This window comes from Empidonax traillii, unplaced genomic scaffold (genome assembly GCF_003031625.1).
Source record: "Empidonax traillii isolate 1590-97213 ecotype Southwest subspecies unplaced genomic scaffold, ASM303162v1 scaffold1834:size56880, whole genome shotgun sequence".
NCBI lineage: Eukaryota > Metazoa > Chordata > Aves > Passeriformes > Tyrannidae > Empidonax > Empidonax traillii.
In genome coordinates, this window is record NW_020957027.1 from 10,482 (window position 1) to 26,381 (window position 15,900).

General features: G+C 50.8%; 2 protein-coding genes across 3 annotated transcripts in view; one reads left to right on the plus strand and one right to left on the minus strand.

Annotated features, from left to right (window-relative positions):
- The window catches only part of LOC114071093 (protein Shroom1-like), a 15,332-nt gene extending 9,050 nt beyond the window's left edge, over positions 1-6,282 (plus strand). Inside the window, exons 5-9 of one of the 2 annotated variants that reach the window (XR_003574000.1) lie at positions 245-392; positions 1,573-1,845; positions 3,298-5,415; positions 5,887-5,980; positions 6,080-6,282. Coding sequence is in view for 1 of the 2 variants with exons in the window: in XM_027908774.1 (XP_027764575.1) it covers positions 245-392; positions 1,573-1,845; positions 3,298-3,552 (676 nt within the window). In the remaining variant the exon portion in view is untranslated. Of the gene's footprint in view, positions 1-244; positions 393-1,572; positions 1,846-3,297; positions 5,564-5,886; positions 5,981-6,079 lie in introns of those variants that run through there. The other variant, XM_027908774.1, reaches the window with a different exon arrangement.
- A 4,569-nt stretch (positions 6,283-10,851) lies between these two features.
- On the minus strand, positions 10,852-14,064 carry SOWAHA (sosondowah ankyrin repeat domain family member A). The gene has a single exon (XM_027908773.1). The coding sequence runs from the start codon at positions 14,005-14,007 to the stop codon at positions 12,622-12,624; it is 1,386 nt and encodes a 461-aa protein (XP_027764574.1). The 5' UTR covers positions 14,008-14,064; the 3' UTR covers positions 10,852-12,621.
- Between the last annotated feature and the right edge of the window lie 1,836 nt (positions 14,065-15,900).

Consider the following 15,900-nt stretch of genomic DNA (forward strand, 5'->3'; position numbering starts at 1 on the left):
AAGAAGTGTCTGAGGCTATGGATGCAGGATGGAAGGCAAGTGTTTCAGTGATGCCTTGTTGAAGGGCCTGTGACAGACCTAGGCTGCAAATCTTTTGCTCTATATCTTTTAAAAAATTAGAAAAATTCCTACTGTGCGAAGAGAGGAGAGTGATTCTGAAGTCAAGATGGATAAAACCATGGACACAGCGTTTGAGAAGAAAACTTTGTTTGCTACATGTCTTTATTTTCTGTTCCAATGGCAGGAAAAGTCATGGAAATGGCCCAGAAGAATGTCCTGAATCTGAACATGAAGCCAAACCGAGGAGCAAAGAATCTACCTCTGAGGGACACCAAGTCCTGACCAGGAGCAGGGACAGCACAAACGACCCAGATGACATCACATCTAAGAAAGTATGTAGATGACAGCAGAGGAACCATCAGGACAAAGTTATTATTATTAATGTAATTATTATTATGGATATTTTTATGCCAGTAATGTTCCAAGGGTAGCTTTGGATCAATTTTTGCCAGCAAGTGAAGTCCTGGCAAATTTGCTTATTGATCATAAGTGGTGGTATTTAAATCCTGCCTGGTTTGATTCAGATCTCTCATCCCACAGACTTGTCTCCATTAGGTCACTGGGGATGGATGTGCCTGGAACAAGCATACAGGGCTGATAAAGATTTCCTTGCATGGCCAGCTCCTGTGCAGTGACTGACTCTCCATCTAACACTCAGATCTAGTCTCAAAATCTGCAAAGTTAATTACAGCTCGCAGCCTAAATAAGAATATATTTTTTACTCTAAGAACTGGCAGCAGTTTCTGCACATTCCAGTGTCCAGTTAATTCCATGCATGCAGGGAATAGGGTAGGTTGGACAAAGCTGAGCTGTGACAGAAGTACAGAGCTTGGAAGGGCAATTGAGCAGCTTTGCAGAGTTAGGTGGGCTTTCTCCCCTGTAGAAACCAGCCATGCTCCACCTCAGGTAATGCCAATCTGCCTTCCTGGAGCTCCTCCTGCTGTGCATGTGGTGATGTCCTTCATTGCCCCCTGTCTGACTGTTGCTCCTGCCCAGCTTCCAAAGAACTGGTGATGGTCTCCTCCCACTGCGATCTCCAGGCCTTTCTCCATATCAACATTTCCCTGTCAAACAGACTCCTCTCCTTGCTCTGCTTGCCCAGGCACTGTGACCTGCTTGAATCACCCATGGGATTGGTGCATGTGATCAGTGAAATTCCAGTCATTTCTTCCCAAGTGTGGTCCAGAGCTGTGGCTTCATGCCCTGGATGTCTTAGAGCACAGCTCTGTGTAATGGCATAATCTTTACTGCAGTTCCCTTCTGACAGATTGAAGCTCTCTGAGCTAGGGATTATATTGCCCATTAAGGTGATTTGCTTTTCAGAGTCTGAGAATTAAGTATGGCTTAGAAATACTACACATTTTTTTTCCCTTTTTCTTTCCTGGAGCTTAAAATTCTTTTAGAAATCAAAAATTCGGCAAAGACGACGCGAAGCAAATCCATTCTCCAGAACCGACGTGGATTCTCTTTGGCAATAACAGCTTTCTGGGATTGTTTTCTTCCCCTTGGCAGCTGGAGCTCATGGGCAGCCTGCGGGCCAGGCTGCAGAGCCTGTGGGAGGAGCGGGAGCTGGTCCTGCAGGAATCCAGGGAATGCGCCGAGCGCGGCCGGGCACTGGAGGCCACGGTGCGGGACCTGTGCAAGCCCAACGAGTTCCAGCGCTACCTGATGTTCATCGGGGACCTGGAGAAGGTGGTGAACCTCCTCCTGTGCCTGTCCAGCCGCCTGGCCCGGGTCCAGAACGCCATGAGCAGGATGGACGGCAGCACAGACGCGGAGGAGAAGGTGAGTGGCGAGCAAGCAGCATTTGGGTTGGGTTGGGTGAGCACAGGAGTGCACGGTGAGCTCTGCTGAGAGGGGAGGGGGCAACAGCACAACCCTGCGATGGTCCGAGCCACAGGGGTGGCCTCTGGACCCTCAGGCTGCTCCCTGGGGAGTAGCTCCAAACCTGGGCTTCAAGAAAACATACTTCACTTGAAGGGCTTGTTCTGGAGAGCGGGAAGAAGATGTGGTCATAACTTGAGATAAAATGCCCTGTAGTTTAACTCATCTTTGCTGGAAAATGAGGAATTGTCTCATGTCACCAGGAGATCCTTTCAAGTCTGAAAAGTCTCCTTTTTGCTAGAGAACACGAGCCAAATTTATCGCAGGAGTGATGCTTCTCTGCTGTCCTTGTTGCTTTTAGGCGTGTTTTTATCAACACAATACCTGCTGTTATCCCTCATTTGGAAATTGGGAAAGCACAGAGTTACAAAAACCGTGATTTTCTGGAGCTGTGCTGCTGCTGACCTGCAGCTCTGGAGGTTCATCACGGTTCACCAGCAGAACAGCACTAAAAAGGTCCTTCCATGCAGTGACATGGAGAGTAGGATTTACCACCTCCAAAATGTCAGTTGTGTTAATGTGAATAATTTTGAGCAGTATTTCATCCAGACTTTGGCTTTGTGGTTGGCAGGGAGGGTGTTGTTTCCCTAGTGTTTCTCTATTTATTCTCTTCCTAGGAAATACTTTTAAATCACTTACTCAGATGTTTGAATAACATGCCTGATAAAGACTTGGTTATGTCCCATCATTTTCACAACCATCTCCCACTCCCTGCATTTGCCCTGATGTCAGCAAAGGCAACAGCCTCAATCTTTGACTCCATTTTTAGGGTGTGATTGATCTGTGCTGGATTTATGGACACTGTCCTGAAATGGGACACTTTCTAGCAGTGCAAATGTGAAAATCACTACAGCTGAAAGAGACTTGGCTAAATGTGAAAGGTATAAAAATCCTGTAGAACAAGCAGGGCCTGACTCTTGTGGGTTTGTTAAGAAGCCTTTGATGAACAGTTACTCTCTACATCACAGTTATTTTATTGCACATACCTTTTAATAGAAACCACTCTATCTTTTTAATATGTCATTGGCACTCTGACCCCAAATACAAAGACGTGCCTTAAAGAGCTTCTAATTGAATGAAGACGGCTCCAGGACGCCTTAAAATGCCCAGAATGTTAAGTATATTGATGTTTTTCCTGAGGGCAGCATGGAAGAAGTGAGCCTTGCTGGGGTTTACCGTGACTTTACCTTACAAGCCACAAGAATGAGTAATTCAATCAAGAAAAAACTCAAGTGGAACACAAAGCCCACAAGAGGAAGTAATTAAATTAAATCCACTGTGGCTTCCAAATGAAGAAGTGGAGCCTGCCAGGAATGCTGAGCTCTCACAGGTGCTGCTCTGTTCTCTCTGCAGCACTCGCTGAGCGAGCGGCACGAGCTCCTGTCTCGGCAGCGGGAGGACGCCAAGGACCTGAAGGACAACCTGGATCGCAGGGAACAGGTGGTCTCTGGGATCCTGGCCAAATACCTGACAGAGCAGCAGCTCCAGGACTATCGACACTTTGTTCAGGTCAAGACCTCCTTGCTGATTGAACAGAAGGACCTCGAGGAGCAGATTAAGTTTTTCAAAGAACAGTTAGAAACTCTTGAGCAAAGTGTGCCCCTCTGACACCCACCCCAGACTCTGGTGGTTGGGACCTGTCCCTGGAAATCCACAGGAGCCCACAGCACAGGGCTCACTTTGGTGAGCTCCTCCAGCCCTGCTGGTGCCACAGCATTGGCAGGTGCTCAGATGCTCTGGGGGTGCTCCAGGCACACCCTGGACGTGTGTTCCACCTGGACAGGCCAGCTGGCAGCGTCTCACAGTGTGCAGCAAACTGCCTTTGGGACGTGACTGACAGGATGTGTTGCTCCTGTTAACTCGGAGTGTATTTGCCCTTGCTGCCTGTCCATCTGTTCCTAGATGGACACAATCTCAATAAAAGAACTGTACAGAAATTTGCCTCTTGTGGGTGGGCTGAATGTTTGAAATGAAAAGCCCTGTGGGTGCTCAGATGTGAGTGGGGGATTGCACAGAGCCATAGGAAATGTTCTGGACCATTGCAGGGAAACTCCTGCACTCATCTCTGCTGTTTAGATGTGTGACACAGTAAAACCACACTGTGATGGAAGAAAAGAATTACTGCCTTTCTTGGCAGTTGCCATCCCTGAGTCTTTCCTGGCTCTGTGCAATCCTGGTAGGCTGTTCAGAGGAGGTCAGAAAAAGAGTGGTCCTCACCAGCATCCAAGAGCCAATCTGTGATGGAGCCAGCTTAAATGAACAGTTTTGGGAATCATAAACTCTGAGCTTATTCCTGCATAGTCATTTGCAAAGTCCTTGCTGTGCTTTTGAAGGGCTTGGTTTTCAAGTAGCACGTTCAGGAGGTTGTTTTTGGGTAGTTTTCGATTGTCAGCATGCACAAGAAGCCTGAATGAGGGGGAAGAGCTCTGCTGCAGCGTGGGGCGGGTGGGAGCCCTGGAGGAGGTTACTCTGTTTCAGTGAGACTTTATATAAATCCCTTGGCAAACATCTTTTAAACAAATGTGTGTTGAGTCAAAGCAGTGATGTTGCTGTATTTAAAATCTGAGTGTGTTCTGCTTGTTTGTAAGGATTCAGAGAGAACAATATTCCATCTCAGCTACATACCTAGACCATGAATAAGGCAGCCACTAATTGAACTCAGCTTTCTTCCACAGCCAGAATAGATGTTCATTGTCCCAGGATGTTGGGCTTTACCAAGAAATGTTTTACTAGTGGTGTGTGTCCTGACTACAGTAAGTATCATCACCCCTGACAGAAGCTGTTCCTGAGGCATCTTCTCCTTTGGAATTGCATTTCACTGGGCACAAGAACTCCAGGAGCACAGAGACCAAGCTGCCATGTGGTTATTGCCTTAATACCTGGGGGAAAATGGCCAGACACTGCAGATCCTGTGAGTAGATCTGCTCAGTGGTTCTCAGAAGGCCCTAAAGATAGGCTTTTAATATGCAAATCTGAAAGCTGCCTTTTGAAAATGCCTTTAAAATAACAGAAGTGATGCTAACAGAGTCAGTGGAGAATTTTAAAACACATAAGCGATGTTAAATGAGCTGTTTGCATGGTTTGAGAAGCCTGACTCAAAGGTGCAGTTTACTCCTGTTATTCTTAGTTGAGGGAAAACCACCTGATTGGAAATAACTATTGGGTAACAGAGCTTGCCTTTAAGGGGAAGAATAGACCTACCCTGTTTAGCTTCTTATCTTTTCAGGGGTTAGTGTCATGGGAGGGTGACTGCTGCCCCTTCCACATCAGCATTCACGGGTATGCTGCAAAGAGCAACCTTAGAAAGAACTTGTGCTCTGTCTTCAAACAGTTCACATCTCTTAACTCCTGTTACTGTTAGAACTGTGAGTCCCAGGCAAAGTGGGAAATGGACACAGTGATGGCACCAGAACCTCTTTGTTGGCAAGCAGAGACCCTCTCTCTGAAGCAGTGGCAGATCTGGATTGTCAGGTGGGTCTCAACTTTGATACTGATGGTTTGTTATTGATTTATTACAAGGGTGATGGTGATGTTCACTCTGGGCTGCAGCCATGTGCAGCATTCCTGGCACACCAACATACTCAGATGTGGGCTTTTAAAATCACAGTCTGATGTGCAAATAGTGATTTACCTGCTCCCAGGTGAATGGTGAGGAGCAGCCCTGGACACCTCTGGGATTGGTGAAACACTCCTTGGTTGCTCAGTATTGTAGTCATTACCTGCAGGATGCAGAGACAGCCTGTTCCTAACGATGGGCTGCATCTCCCTCCAGCAGCATGGAGGCATGTGCTGGCCACAGACCCCTCTAGGCAGGCCAGTGAACTTACCTCTAGCTGCTGGGAGACAGGACCATGGCAGGCAGGTGGTGTCCACATCCCCTGGCTGATCTTCTTGTCTTCACATCAGTTTATATTATTCACTTAAAATCCCTTCTCTATGTAGAACTTACAAACTGAGCTTGTTTGTGGGGCTGGCAGGACTCTGTCCCAGTGATGGAGGTGCTGAATGTCCTGTGGCTCAGCCAGTTTTACACAGGGTAGTAGTGCCTGCTTTTGAATCCTCTGCCTTTTGCTGAACGTTTGGTATTAGAGCACTACTTATATCCCCACACCAATAACCATTGTTTATGTGGCAGCTTTTTCCCAACTTCAGGCCGTGTGGTTTAGAAGTCAAGATGGCCAGAAATGCAGAGCATCTTTGTGTTTACAACACTGTGATCTCACACTGCTCAGAGAGGTTTTTCTGACCCTTTATCATCAGAAGACAAATTTAAGAGCTGAACTGTAAGTAGCAGTAACTGGTGGTCTTCCTGGGGAAGCAAATCTTGCAAATGTAAGGATTTTGGAAATGAAACCCTGTGCAGTGCTTGTACATTATTACTGTTCACACTCCTCACCAGGCTCCCATTTGTGACTGGTGCAGCAATGACACCCAGTTCCCTCTGCCCACAGCCCTGGGGAGCTCTTGGCTTCCAGGGGCCTCTGGGCCTTGGCAATGCCCCCGTGCTGAGGCTGCTGAGCCACTTCAGTGTGAGCAGAGTCAGGTGTGTGTGAGATGGGGAAGGTGAGGAATGCAGGAGTGCCTGGGACTGACCCCTGGGAGAGCAGGCAGGAAATGCCCGCTGTGCCCAGCCCTGCCAGTCCTGCTGCAGCCTGAGGGCTGACACTTGAAATGCCAGGTGAGAGGTGCTGGGACCCAGCGCCACAGAGAAGGGCCCTGTGCTGAGCTGAGGTGAGGGATGACAGCTGCAGCCAGGGAAGAGCAGGAGGCTGAGGAGGAGGAGGAGGAGGAGGTGACACAGGCAATGCAGGAGCCCGGATCCTCCGTGGAGAGGCTGCTGGGATTCCAGGAGAATCTCTGCAACTCCTGTGGCCACCCACGCACGGGCAGTGTGGGGGAAGAACGGCAGCAGCTCCTGTTGTGCTGAGCAGGAGGAGGTGGCCCTGATTTGGGATAAGAAGATGCCCTGTATCGCCTGAGGCAGAGCAGGAGCCGCTGGCACAGGTGTGGAGTGGTCAGTGGAAGCAGCAGCAGCGCGTCCTGCCCATCTGTCTGGGCAGCAATTGAAAAGGGTTTAGACGTTTTAGAATTTCATTTAACACCCACTGCAATGTGTGAGAGTCACTGCTGGATCAGGAGCTGCTGTTTCAGCCTCTTGGGCACTAAATTGAAGGATCTTAATTATTTTGTTTTAAGCCTCAGCCTCATTTTCTTCACTGGTGTGTTATGCTGGGGAACTTTTGAGTGTAGAACTAATTAAGGAATGAAGGGCTGCAGGAGTTAATGCAAATGTACTCTGCAAAAGATCTATTTGGTGCTTGTGAGAGCTGCATTTAATAAGTAAAAAGATGTTCTCTCTGCTTTGGGAATTCATGGCAACCAGCTGAGTAATTTTTAAAAATAAACTCGGAGCAGAACTGCAAAACTAATCTGTGCCTGAAGGGAGCCCACGTAGACATTAAAGAATAATCAGCCTGTAGGAATCATGCAACCTCTGGGGTTCACAAAAGGCTCTCAAGAAGCAGCACATGAATTTCACTGCTAAAGGAAGAGAGGCATTAAAAGTTATCAGAGAGACTCTAAAATACCCCATCAGCCTTGAAGCTGAGTCATCTCAGAGATAAATCCACAGAGAGAGAATATGGGCTGCACAGATAGTCTTGATTCAGAGAATAAGAGACGCTTCTAAAAATGTGCATGAAGAGCCAGAGGTCTTTCTAATGGGCTCAGCACGTGGTGGAAGAGCAAGAACATCCCAAACTACCTCAAATGGGAACCACTTGGGAAACAATTCCTCCAGAGAGCCCTGCCCTGTGCCAGCTCCCAGTGCCGTGGCTGGTGCCTGCAGGACCCTCCTCTGGGTGCAGCGGCTCCCTCCTGAGCACAGGGTGAGTGTCCTGCAGTGTCCCAGGGGTGCCTGGAGAGGCACGAGCTGCTCCAGCCCGGGGCTGACCCTGCCTGCAGTGACCATCTGCCTCGTGCAGGAGGCACTGGGTGAGGACAACCAGGGCACCTGCAGGCACCTGGGCAGGGCCTGGCCCCCCAGAACCGTGACCTCGTGTCAAAGGTGGGGGACTCGGGTTCCACTCAGGGGAAATGAAATGAAGGTTGTTTGGTTTGTGTTAGCAGTAAGTCCACACTACTTGTGCTTCTCAGCTGGGGTCTCTTACCTTGTCTGGAGGGTCTCAAAGTGATGGGGATGGATGGTTTTTCTCTTGGGAAATGGGGGTTTGGGTTTGGCTGGAAACTTGTGCTCTCAGATGAAGAAAAGGAATAACACTCTAACTGGGCAAACACAGAGCAGAATTCTTACCAAGGAAGGGAAAGCTGAACGCTGGCAGCATCATTTTTGCTGTGCACATCTCTATTTTCTACCTCCCAGAAAGGGAAGAAGGCACACTAAAGCTGTGCTAATATTGACAGCATGGATCTGTTTTGCCTGGTTTGGGGTTACAAACAGGATAAGGGCTCGATGTGCTTAATGACTTGCTTTGTCTTATAAATTAGTGAAACAAACCTTGGAACTGGAATAGAAATGTTCCTCATTAGGAGGCAGTTTTTGATCTGTGCTGTCCTGCTCTGTCCCTGCAGCAAACAAACCCCACGCTGTTCATGCCCAAGCTGCACTCCGGCCAAGTCCCTGTTAACAACCCTTAATTTGGGGGTCCCACAACAGTACAAATGACTGGAGAGAGCACAAAGTGCCATGTTGCCATTTTACTCAGATTAATATGCAAATCAGGAGACAAGTGCATCCAAGGAATGTAGGTCATGGTGAAACATGAAGAGTGGGAGCAAGGGACGAGCGATGGAGAATTAGTGGACTCTGGGAAGGCCTCCTCTCCCTCCAGCTGGTGCCTGCAGCTCCTGTTGTCTATTGGAGTTACTCAGCAACTCTTCCACTGGACCTTGGGTTTGTGATGAAGCTGAAATCTCATTCAGACTCCTCTGCAGTGCAGAAGCATTTCCCAGGGCTTTCCTAGTCCAGGTGCTTCCTGCAGCACTCACAAGGGAATGGAGATGGCCAGAAACCTCTGTGAGCCTGATGCCACCCGTGCTGCCTCACCCTGCTCAAACACAGCTGGGAGGACAAAGTCTGCCCTTCTGTGCAGAGTCACAGCTTGAGGTTTGTTTGCAGAGCTCCTCAGAGAAGGTTTGTGAGCTGATACTCGTCAGGACAAAATGTCTGAGGAACAGATAAACCAAGTTACCCCCAGCAGACTGAGCCAGGGTCAGACAAACATTATCTCTGCTGATCTCCAGTGCTGCTGAACTAAAATCCAAGCTGGTTTTATTTGTGTAGGCGCTCCACTGAATGACACTGCTCATGCTGCCTCCAGCTCTAAAAACATTATCTTGATTTCAGTTGGAGTATCAGCACAGACTGTGCCTTAAGCAAGTGACCAAGGTGATTATCTCCATTTTATAGCAGGAAAACTGAGACATGGCAAGTAGGCAGGGTAGTAACCAAGGCAAAATACAGTCTGGGCTCCTGTGCCTTATCTGTGCCTTCCATTGCCAGCCTCCAGAAGCTGCCACCCCTCCCCACCACTAAACCCTCTCCTCAGGGCAGAAACAGAGCCCAGGGTGCTCAGGGTATTTTGTTTTTACCTTTCCTGCTATCAGCTTTGATGATGTGGAGGGCAGCTCCCAGCTCTGGGCTGGGCCAGGAGTTCCAAAGGCTGCATGCCCAGCCCCTGGCACACTGTGGCACAGCCCCTGCCAGGGTGCTGAGGGGGCCACAGTCGCCCCCCAGCTCTTGCCTGTGAAGGCATCCTGGCTAAACTCCATGGCTCTCATTCACTCAGGTGAAAATTCCACTGCGTTCAGCCAGACTGGGGCTTGACAGTGAAATTAAGGAGACTCAGTCAAGCTGAGGGATTCATAAAACAGTCCTGGCCTCAGTCTCAGGTAGGAAAACACTCCCATGATCACTGACCATCCTGCAGAGTCCCTTCCACAGTGTAAATGGCAACACGGGAAACCAAAACCCAGCCAGGCTGACAGGCTGGTGTCACTTCAAACCAAAGGCACTGTATGTATTTTCAGGATTACAGCAGTGCATTCTCAACACCTCAGTATCTGTCTGCACCTGAAGTTGTACTGCTCTGGGTACACTAATCCCAGCCTGCCTACAGACTATCTTTGCCTTCACCTGCTCAACAAGGAAGAGGAATGAGCTGAGTCACAGCACAAACTTGTTGGCAGAGCCTGAGCCCAGCCCTCCCCACCTACAGCACCGACCTGGAGTGCCCCACCTTTGTGTCCCAACCCTCGAGCCAAGCCTGGAGCGCTCCCTGGGCAGTGCTGGGAGGGCTCCTGCTGCTGGGCATTCTCCTGTCACACCAGCTCATCCCACGGTGCCTCTGAGGAAGGAAAAGTGCAGAGTTTCCTTGATGATACGTGTTGTAATGAAGTCTTATATCAACTGTGACTTCTTTGACTGAACACAGGAGCAATGAAACCTTCTCCCTGTTTCCTGGAGATGAAGTCACAACCACGCTCTACAGGTTAGTCAGCTGGGCTTTTTTAGACACAAACCACTCCATCCTTACACCCTGCCTCCAGCTCGAGTAAGCTTTATTCAGAGGGAGCACTGAAAGTTCAGTGACGTTGTTTGAACAGGTATCAAGCCCACAGCCATAACTAGTGAACAAACTTCCCCGAGGCAAACTGGAGAGTGTTTGCAATTCCCACAGAGACAAACACTAGCCCTGCCAGTGCCTCAGAGGTAACAGGAATGCACACACATGCTTCTGTGTTCCAGGAAATACAGAACAAAGTGGTTCGTGTCCATACACTTAGAAAGACACTTGAAAACAGAGCCCTTTTCTCCATGGGCTCTGTGGGCTGACACAGTGCAGCACAAATCAAAGGACCATGCCGGTCAGCAGTCACACCAACAGCTACGCAGCAAATTGGATTTTATTTTTTTTAAACCCTACTCCAGATATAGAAGTCATGAGGTGCTTGATCATTAACCTTTGCTTAACAACTTAATGAGTTCAATACAGAAGCAGACCGGTGCAGAATAATCCAGCCTCTTCCTAGAACAGCTGCCCCAGAGCCCAGCTCTGATCACGCTCCCCACCCACAGCACCAAGTCCAGGGACTGCAGGGAGGGCACTCAAGGAGGGCAGTGCCTCCACCTGCAGTCCTACACCATTCCTTGCTGAGCATTTGGCACGAGCCAGTTATACCCAGTTACAAGTACCAGGCTTAATTCAAGGCAGAAAAACCCCACATTCCTGAAGTCACTGACTTGGACAGAAAGGTAAAGCATGCAAACAAGTGTTTCTGTGTGCAAACCAACACACCTGATGGGGCTGCAAAGCAGAGCCAGCACAGCACCGCTGTCACCTTCACCACCTCAGTCATACAGGTTTCTGGTCACATTTTAGAGAAAATGTGCTGTTTTAGCAGACTGGCCCTAGGATTTGGGCAGTTTCTGTTCACAGCTCTGCCTCTCTGCGTTACCTTTAACCAAATGGTAATTAAAGAAATAATAATCTCACTGCAAATATACTACTTAACCTGCAGTTAGCATGCTTTTTGGAGCTACGTGTAGCTCTCTATATAGAACAATTATGTTAATCATACAAAAGACGAGCTAGTTTTAGGTCAATGAATCATGCTGTTAAGATAAACATCGCTGTAAGAGGTCATGCAGACATTCCATCATGAAACACTTAACATAACATAAGGCCAATGTTTATAAACATTTATTGTAAATAGGTCAAAATCAAAGGCCAAGTTTTAAACAGAAAGAATCAGACATACAAGCCCAACTTTGTTTCCAGTTGGCTACTTAGAAACTCTGCAGGTTCCGATTCCCAGTTTTCCAGTTCAGTTTTTCACTATCAACAAGGTTTTTTTATTCAGATTAGGTTGACTAAGCTATAGTCATGTTTGAATGTTCACAGTATCATCAAGACGTGGTTAGTACCACCTGGTCAAAAGTCTTTCAGGAAGAGGAAAAAAAAATTTAAAACGCTAACCAACCTTCCAAACTGAGGTAGACAAGTCATGGTGACTTGAGTGCTGAAGGTTGGGTTCTCCTTAAGTTGCTCATCTAAAGGAATGCATAAGGCAACAATTGAGATTATTGTTAGTATTTCTGATAGTGAGAAACTTCGTTTTGAAAAAGTACACAATTTTTGTAAATAGAAATATCCCTCTTCTTCTACCAAAATAATCAGAAACATCATAGAAAACTATGTATCTTTCCTCTGATAATTTAAGCCTGTTAGATAACAAGCCCTGTTAAAGTAGCCAGCTACGAGCTTGCTGTTCACAGTGTAAAATACACAATCCTTCACCTTTCCTCTGCTCTCCGGCCAAGGAGCACATATCAAGGTGGCTGTACCTCAAGCATTTTCACCTGTCTACACACACAGGGGCTGTTTTAGTTTTTCAAGCATCAAGTATAAAGTCTGTGGTCTCCACCAGTGCATCCGCACGATGGTACAGACAGCATGGACAGCAGTTCCTGGCAGCTCCCTTCCCACAGGCATCTGGAGCTGGGTTTCCATCCTGTGGACTTTGGATCCAGACTGGATCAACGATTCAGTCAAACATCCGAAATGACAGGGAGAGAAGAAATCCAAACTGCTGCTGCGAGAGAAACTGAGACACCAGTCACGTTATTCAACAATTCTGATCACAGTAAGGCAGGGGCTAGTGGCCAAAGAACAGCTCAGAAACGGGTCTGCGTTTCATGACGACCTCTTCCTCCTCCTCCATCACCTCGGAGAGGGAGGAATATGAAGGGAAGCCCCCTCTGGTCTTTGGCTTCCTCCTCGGGCCCGTAGTGGCAGCCAGAAGCTTGTTTAAAGTCGAGGGCTTCCTTAAACCCTTGGTGAGATCGTAGAAAGCCATGTCATCGGATATGACCCCCAGGAAGGTGCTCGTGGAGCTCAAGATTGAAGCCGCAAGCTTTGTGGACTTCTTGATGGGCACGGAGTGCTCCGTGTTTTGGGAAAGGCTGGGGTCCCCCAGCAGGCGCCTGATCGTGAGGGAGGTCCCTTCCCTCAAGTACTGGTGTGCCTTCTTCCCGCTGTAGTCCCTCAGCTCGGTGTTGGCGTGGTAGCTGTAGACCAGCATGGTGATGATCTTGTCCCGGCCGTGGATGGCGGCGAGGTGCAGGGCCGTGTACCCGCCGTGCGCCCGGGCATCCACGTTCACGCGGGTCCCCCCCTTCTCCGCCGCCCGGATGATGTTGGTCACCATGTCGCAGTTGCCGCTCTTGGCCGCCCAGTGCAGGGCGGTGAAGCCGGACACGAAGTCCCTGCGAGCCGCCAGGCTGGCATCGCCCAGCAGGAGCCCGTGGAGCTGCTGCGTCCACTGCCCGCCGGCCGCCAGCAGCAGCCACTGGTGCTCCGCCTGCTCCAGCGGCACCACGGTCTCCTCGCTGCCCCGGTGGGCCTTGGGCCCCTTCCGCAGCCCCGGGGAGCGGGACCCGGCCTCGTCCTCCGGGGTCGGCGGGGACAGCGCTGCGGGCGGCTCGGCCCGCGCTGCCGGCGGCTCCCCGGACGGCCCGGGCGCGGCGGGGGCGGGCACGCAGCGCACGGGCAGCATGCAGGGCTTGGGGGGCGGCTCCCGCCGGGCCCCCCCCGCGCCGCCGGGCAGGGGCACCCCGCCGCCGCCGCCCTGGAACAGGCCCCGCAGCTCGGACACCGCCCGCGGCCCCGGCGGCTCCTCGGGGGGCGTCCCGGCGGGGCCGGGGGCCGGGCCGGGGCCAGGGACCGGCACAGGGAGCGGGCCGGCATCGCCCCCCGGCGCCATCGCGCCCCCCGCAGGCGGGGCCGCTCGCAGCTCCCGCCGCAGCACCACGAACTTGGCGCCGTCGATGTCTTTCACCGTGGCCACGGCGTTCACCGCCGCCTTGAACTGCTCCCGCCGCTCGGCGCGCCCCGCCGCATCCCCGGCCCCGGCCCCGGCCCCGGCCCCGGCGGGCTCCAGCAGCGGCCGGAAGGCGCTCACCAGCTCGGCGTTGCGCACCCGCCCGCCGCGCTCCCGCAGGAAGCCCAGCACCGCCTCCGCGCTCAGGGCCAGCTCCGCCATCCCGCCGCCACAGGTGGAGGTGCCGCTCGGGCCCGCCGGGGCTCTCGGGCGGCGGCACCGGCGACGGCACCTGCGGCGGTGGGCGCGGAGGTGCTCGGGCCGCCCCGCCCCGACACCGCCCCGACACCGCCCCGACACCGCCCGCACGGGGAAAGGAGCGGCCCCGGCGCCGGCACCGCCCGCGGGGCGGCACTGCGGGGGCGGCCCCGCGCCCAGCACTGCGCTGAGCACCGGCACCGACCGAGCACCTCTCCGAGCCCCGGCTCCGCGGAGCGGCCGGACCGCGCGGGGCACGGGCGGGAGCGCACACGGAGCCGAGCGCTGGGTGAGAGCACGGGGGTATCAGTTCTCCGGAGACTCCTCGGGCAGGGGTGGACGCTTCATCGATTTACTCGTCTTCATGCTTCCTAGAACGAGTGGGGTTTTGTTTGATTGTTTCGGTAGCAAATAAGTGGAAGCAGCTTTAGGTAGAAATCACTCTGCAAAGTTCGGTCTCCATTCTCAGAGAAGCCTCTGGTGTCCTGCGGGAGCTTCGATCTGATGCCTCAAAATGAGTCAGAAGATTGCTGGGTGGGTCAGTCTTTGGAGATATCCTCACCCCTATGTGATGTTATATATATTGTCGTATATCTATTATCATATCCCCCACCCAGCGCATCTCTCTTCTCCCTTGCTTATGCTGACCTCCCTTCTGCTGCTTCACACCTTTTACTGAGCATGGAAGATCCCCTGGCCACAGATCGCTCAGTCTTCCTTTGGCAGTCTTTCCCTTTCTTTCTCCATCTTTGTGCAAACGTCTGAAAAACTATTTCATCTCTTGCTAACGAGGTGGTGCCAAAGCAGTTCCTTAAAATCATTTTGCTGCTCTAATTAGAAAGATCACATAATGATGTGTAATCTTCTTGTAGTAGCTCCCTGTTTCCATGTGAATCCACCTCATTGCTGCCTGTTCACGTGGCACACACAGCCCCTCTGCTGTATGAGCACTGCTCTGCAGCTCATGGCATCGCCACAGTCTGCCCAGCCTACGTAGAGACCTAACAATGAGCCTGCATCCAAATACCAGTTGTTGTGCCTTGCTTCCACTGTTCACATCCTTACTGGAATCCATTGCAGGCATAAGAAAATCTCAGCAGTCTGTGATTTTTGCATTGCAAACTTTCAGCTCTACCCGAGGATTACAGTTTGTATCTGCAAATGCCAGAGAGGAGTGAAAATGGTTCAGAAGAATAGGCTCTTCTGGAAAGCATTTTCTTATGTTACAAATGTTAAGGGAGAAGTTGCTCCTGTTGCTTGATTTGGTTCAAGTGTGGCCTTGGGCTCACTGCACCCCATCCCTGCCTGCACAGGCATCACACCCCTGTATCCTTAAGACCATGAGGGTGCACATGAGGTATCACATCCCACTCGTTTTATCCCCAGCCAGGCACCATTCCTGCAGAGGGATCTCCATGCACCAGGCTCCCAGAACACCTCACTGCTCAGCAGCCAAGCCTTTGGTCTGAGGTCCCATCTGAGGGTAGCATTTCTGTAGACATGCCTCGTGAGCTCTATATATTGTCAGTATAACCAATGAAAGTTTAATAAAGTGCTTGGTGGTGCTGCTGCTAAAAGTGTAGCTATAAACCATTTGGTTTCCAGTAATCCCCAGGACACACTGTGAGGAATATAGTTACCAATAAGCTGCTTCCTCTGGCCTGTGTTGAAAACCCTGAAGGAGCTCTGTTTATCTGCACCGCCTGGATTTGAAGATCGAGGTTTTTACTCAGCCCTGAAAGATGCAGCCATCTTCAAAAGGCCTTGATCTTGCTGCTGCACTCCTGTGGCAGGTGGGATGAGCTCTTGCTCTCTGTGGCTGCCTGTGAAGTCAAAGGGGCTGTTTTAGCATTTACT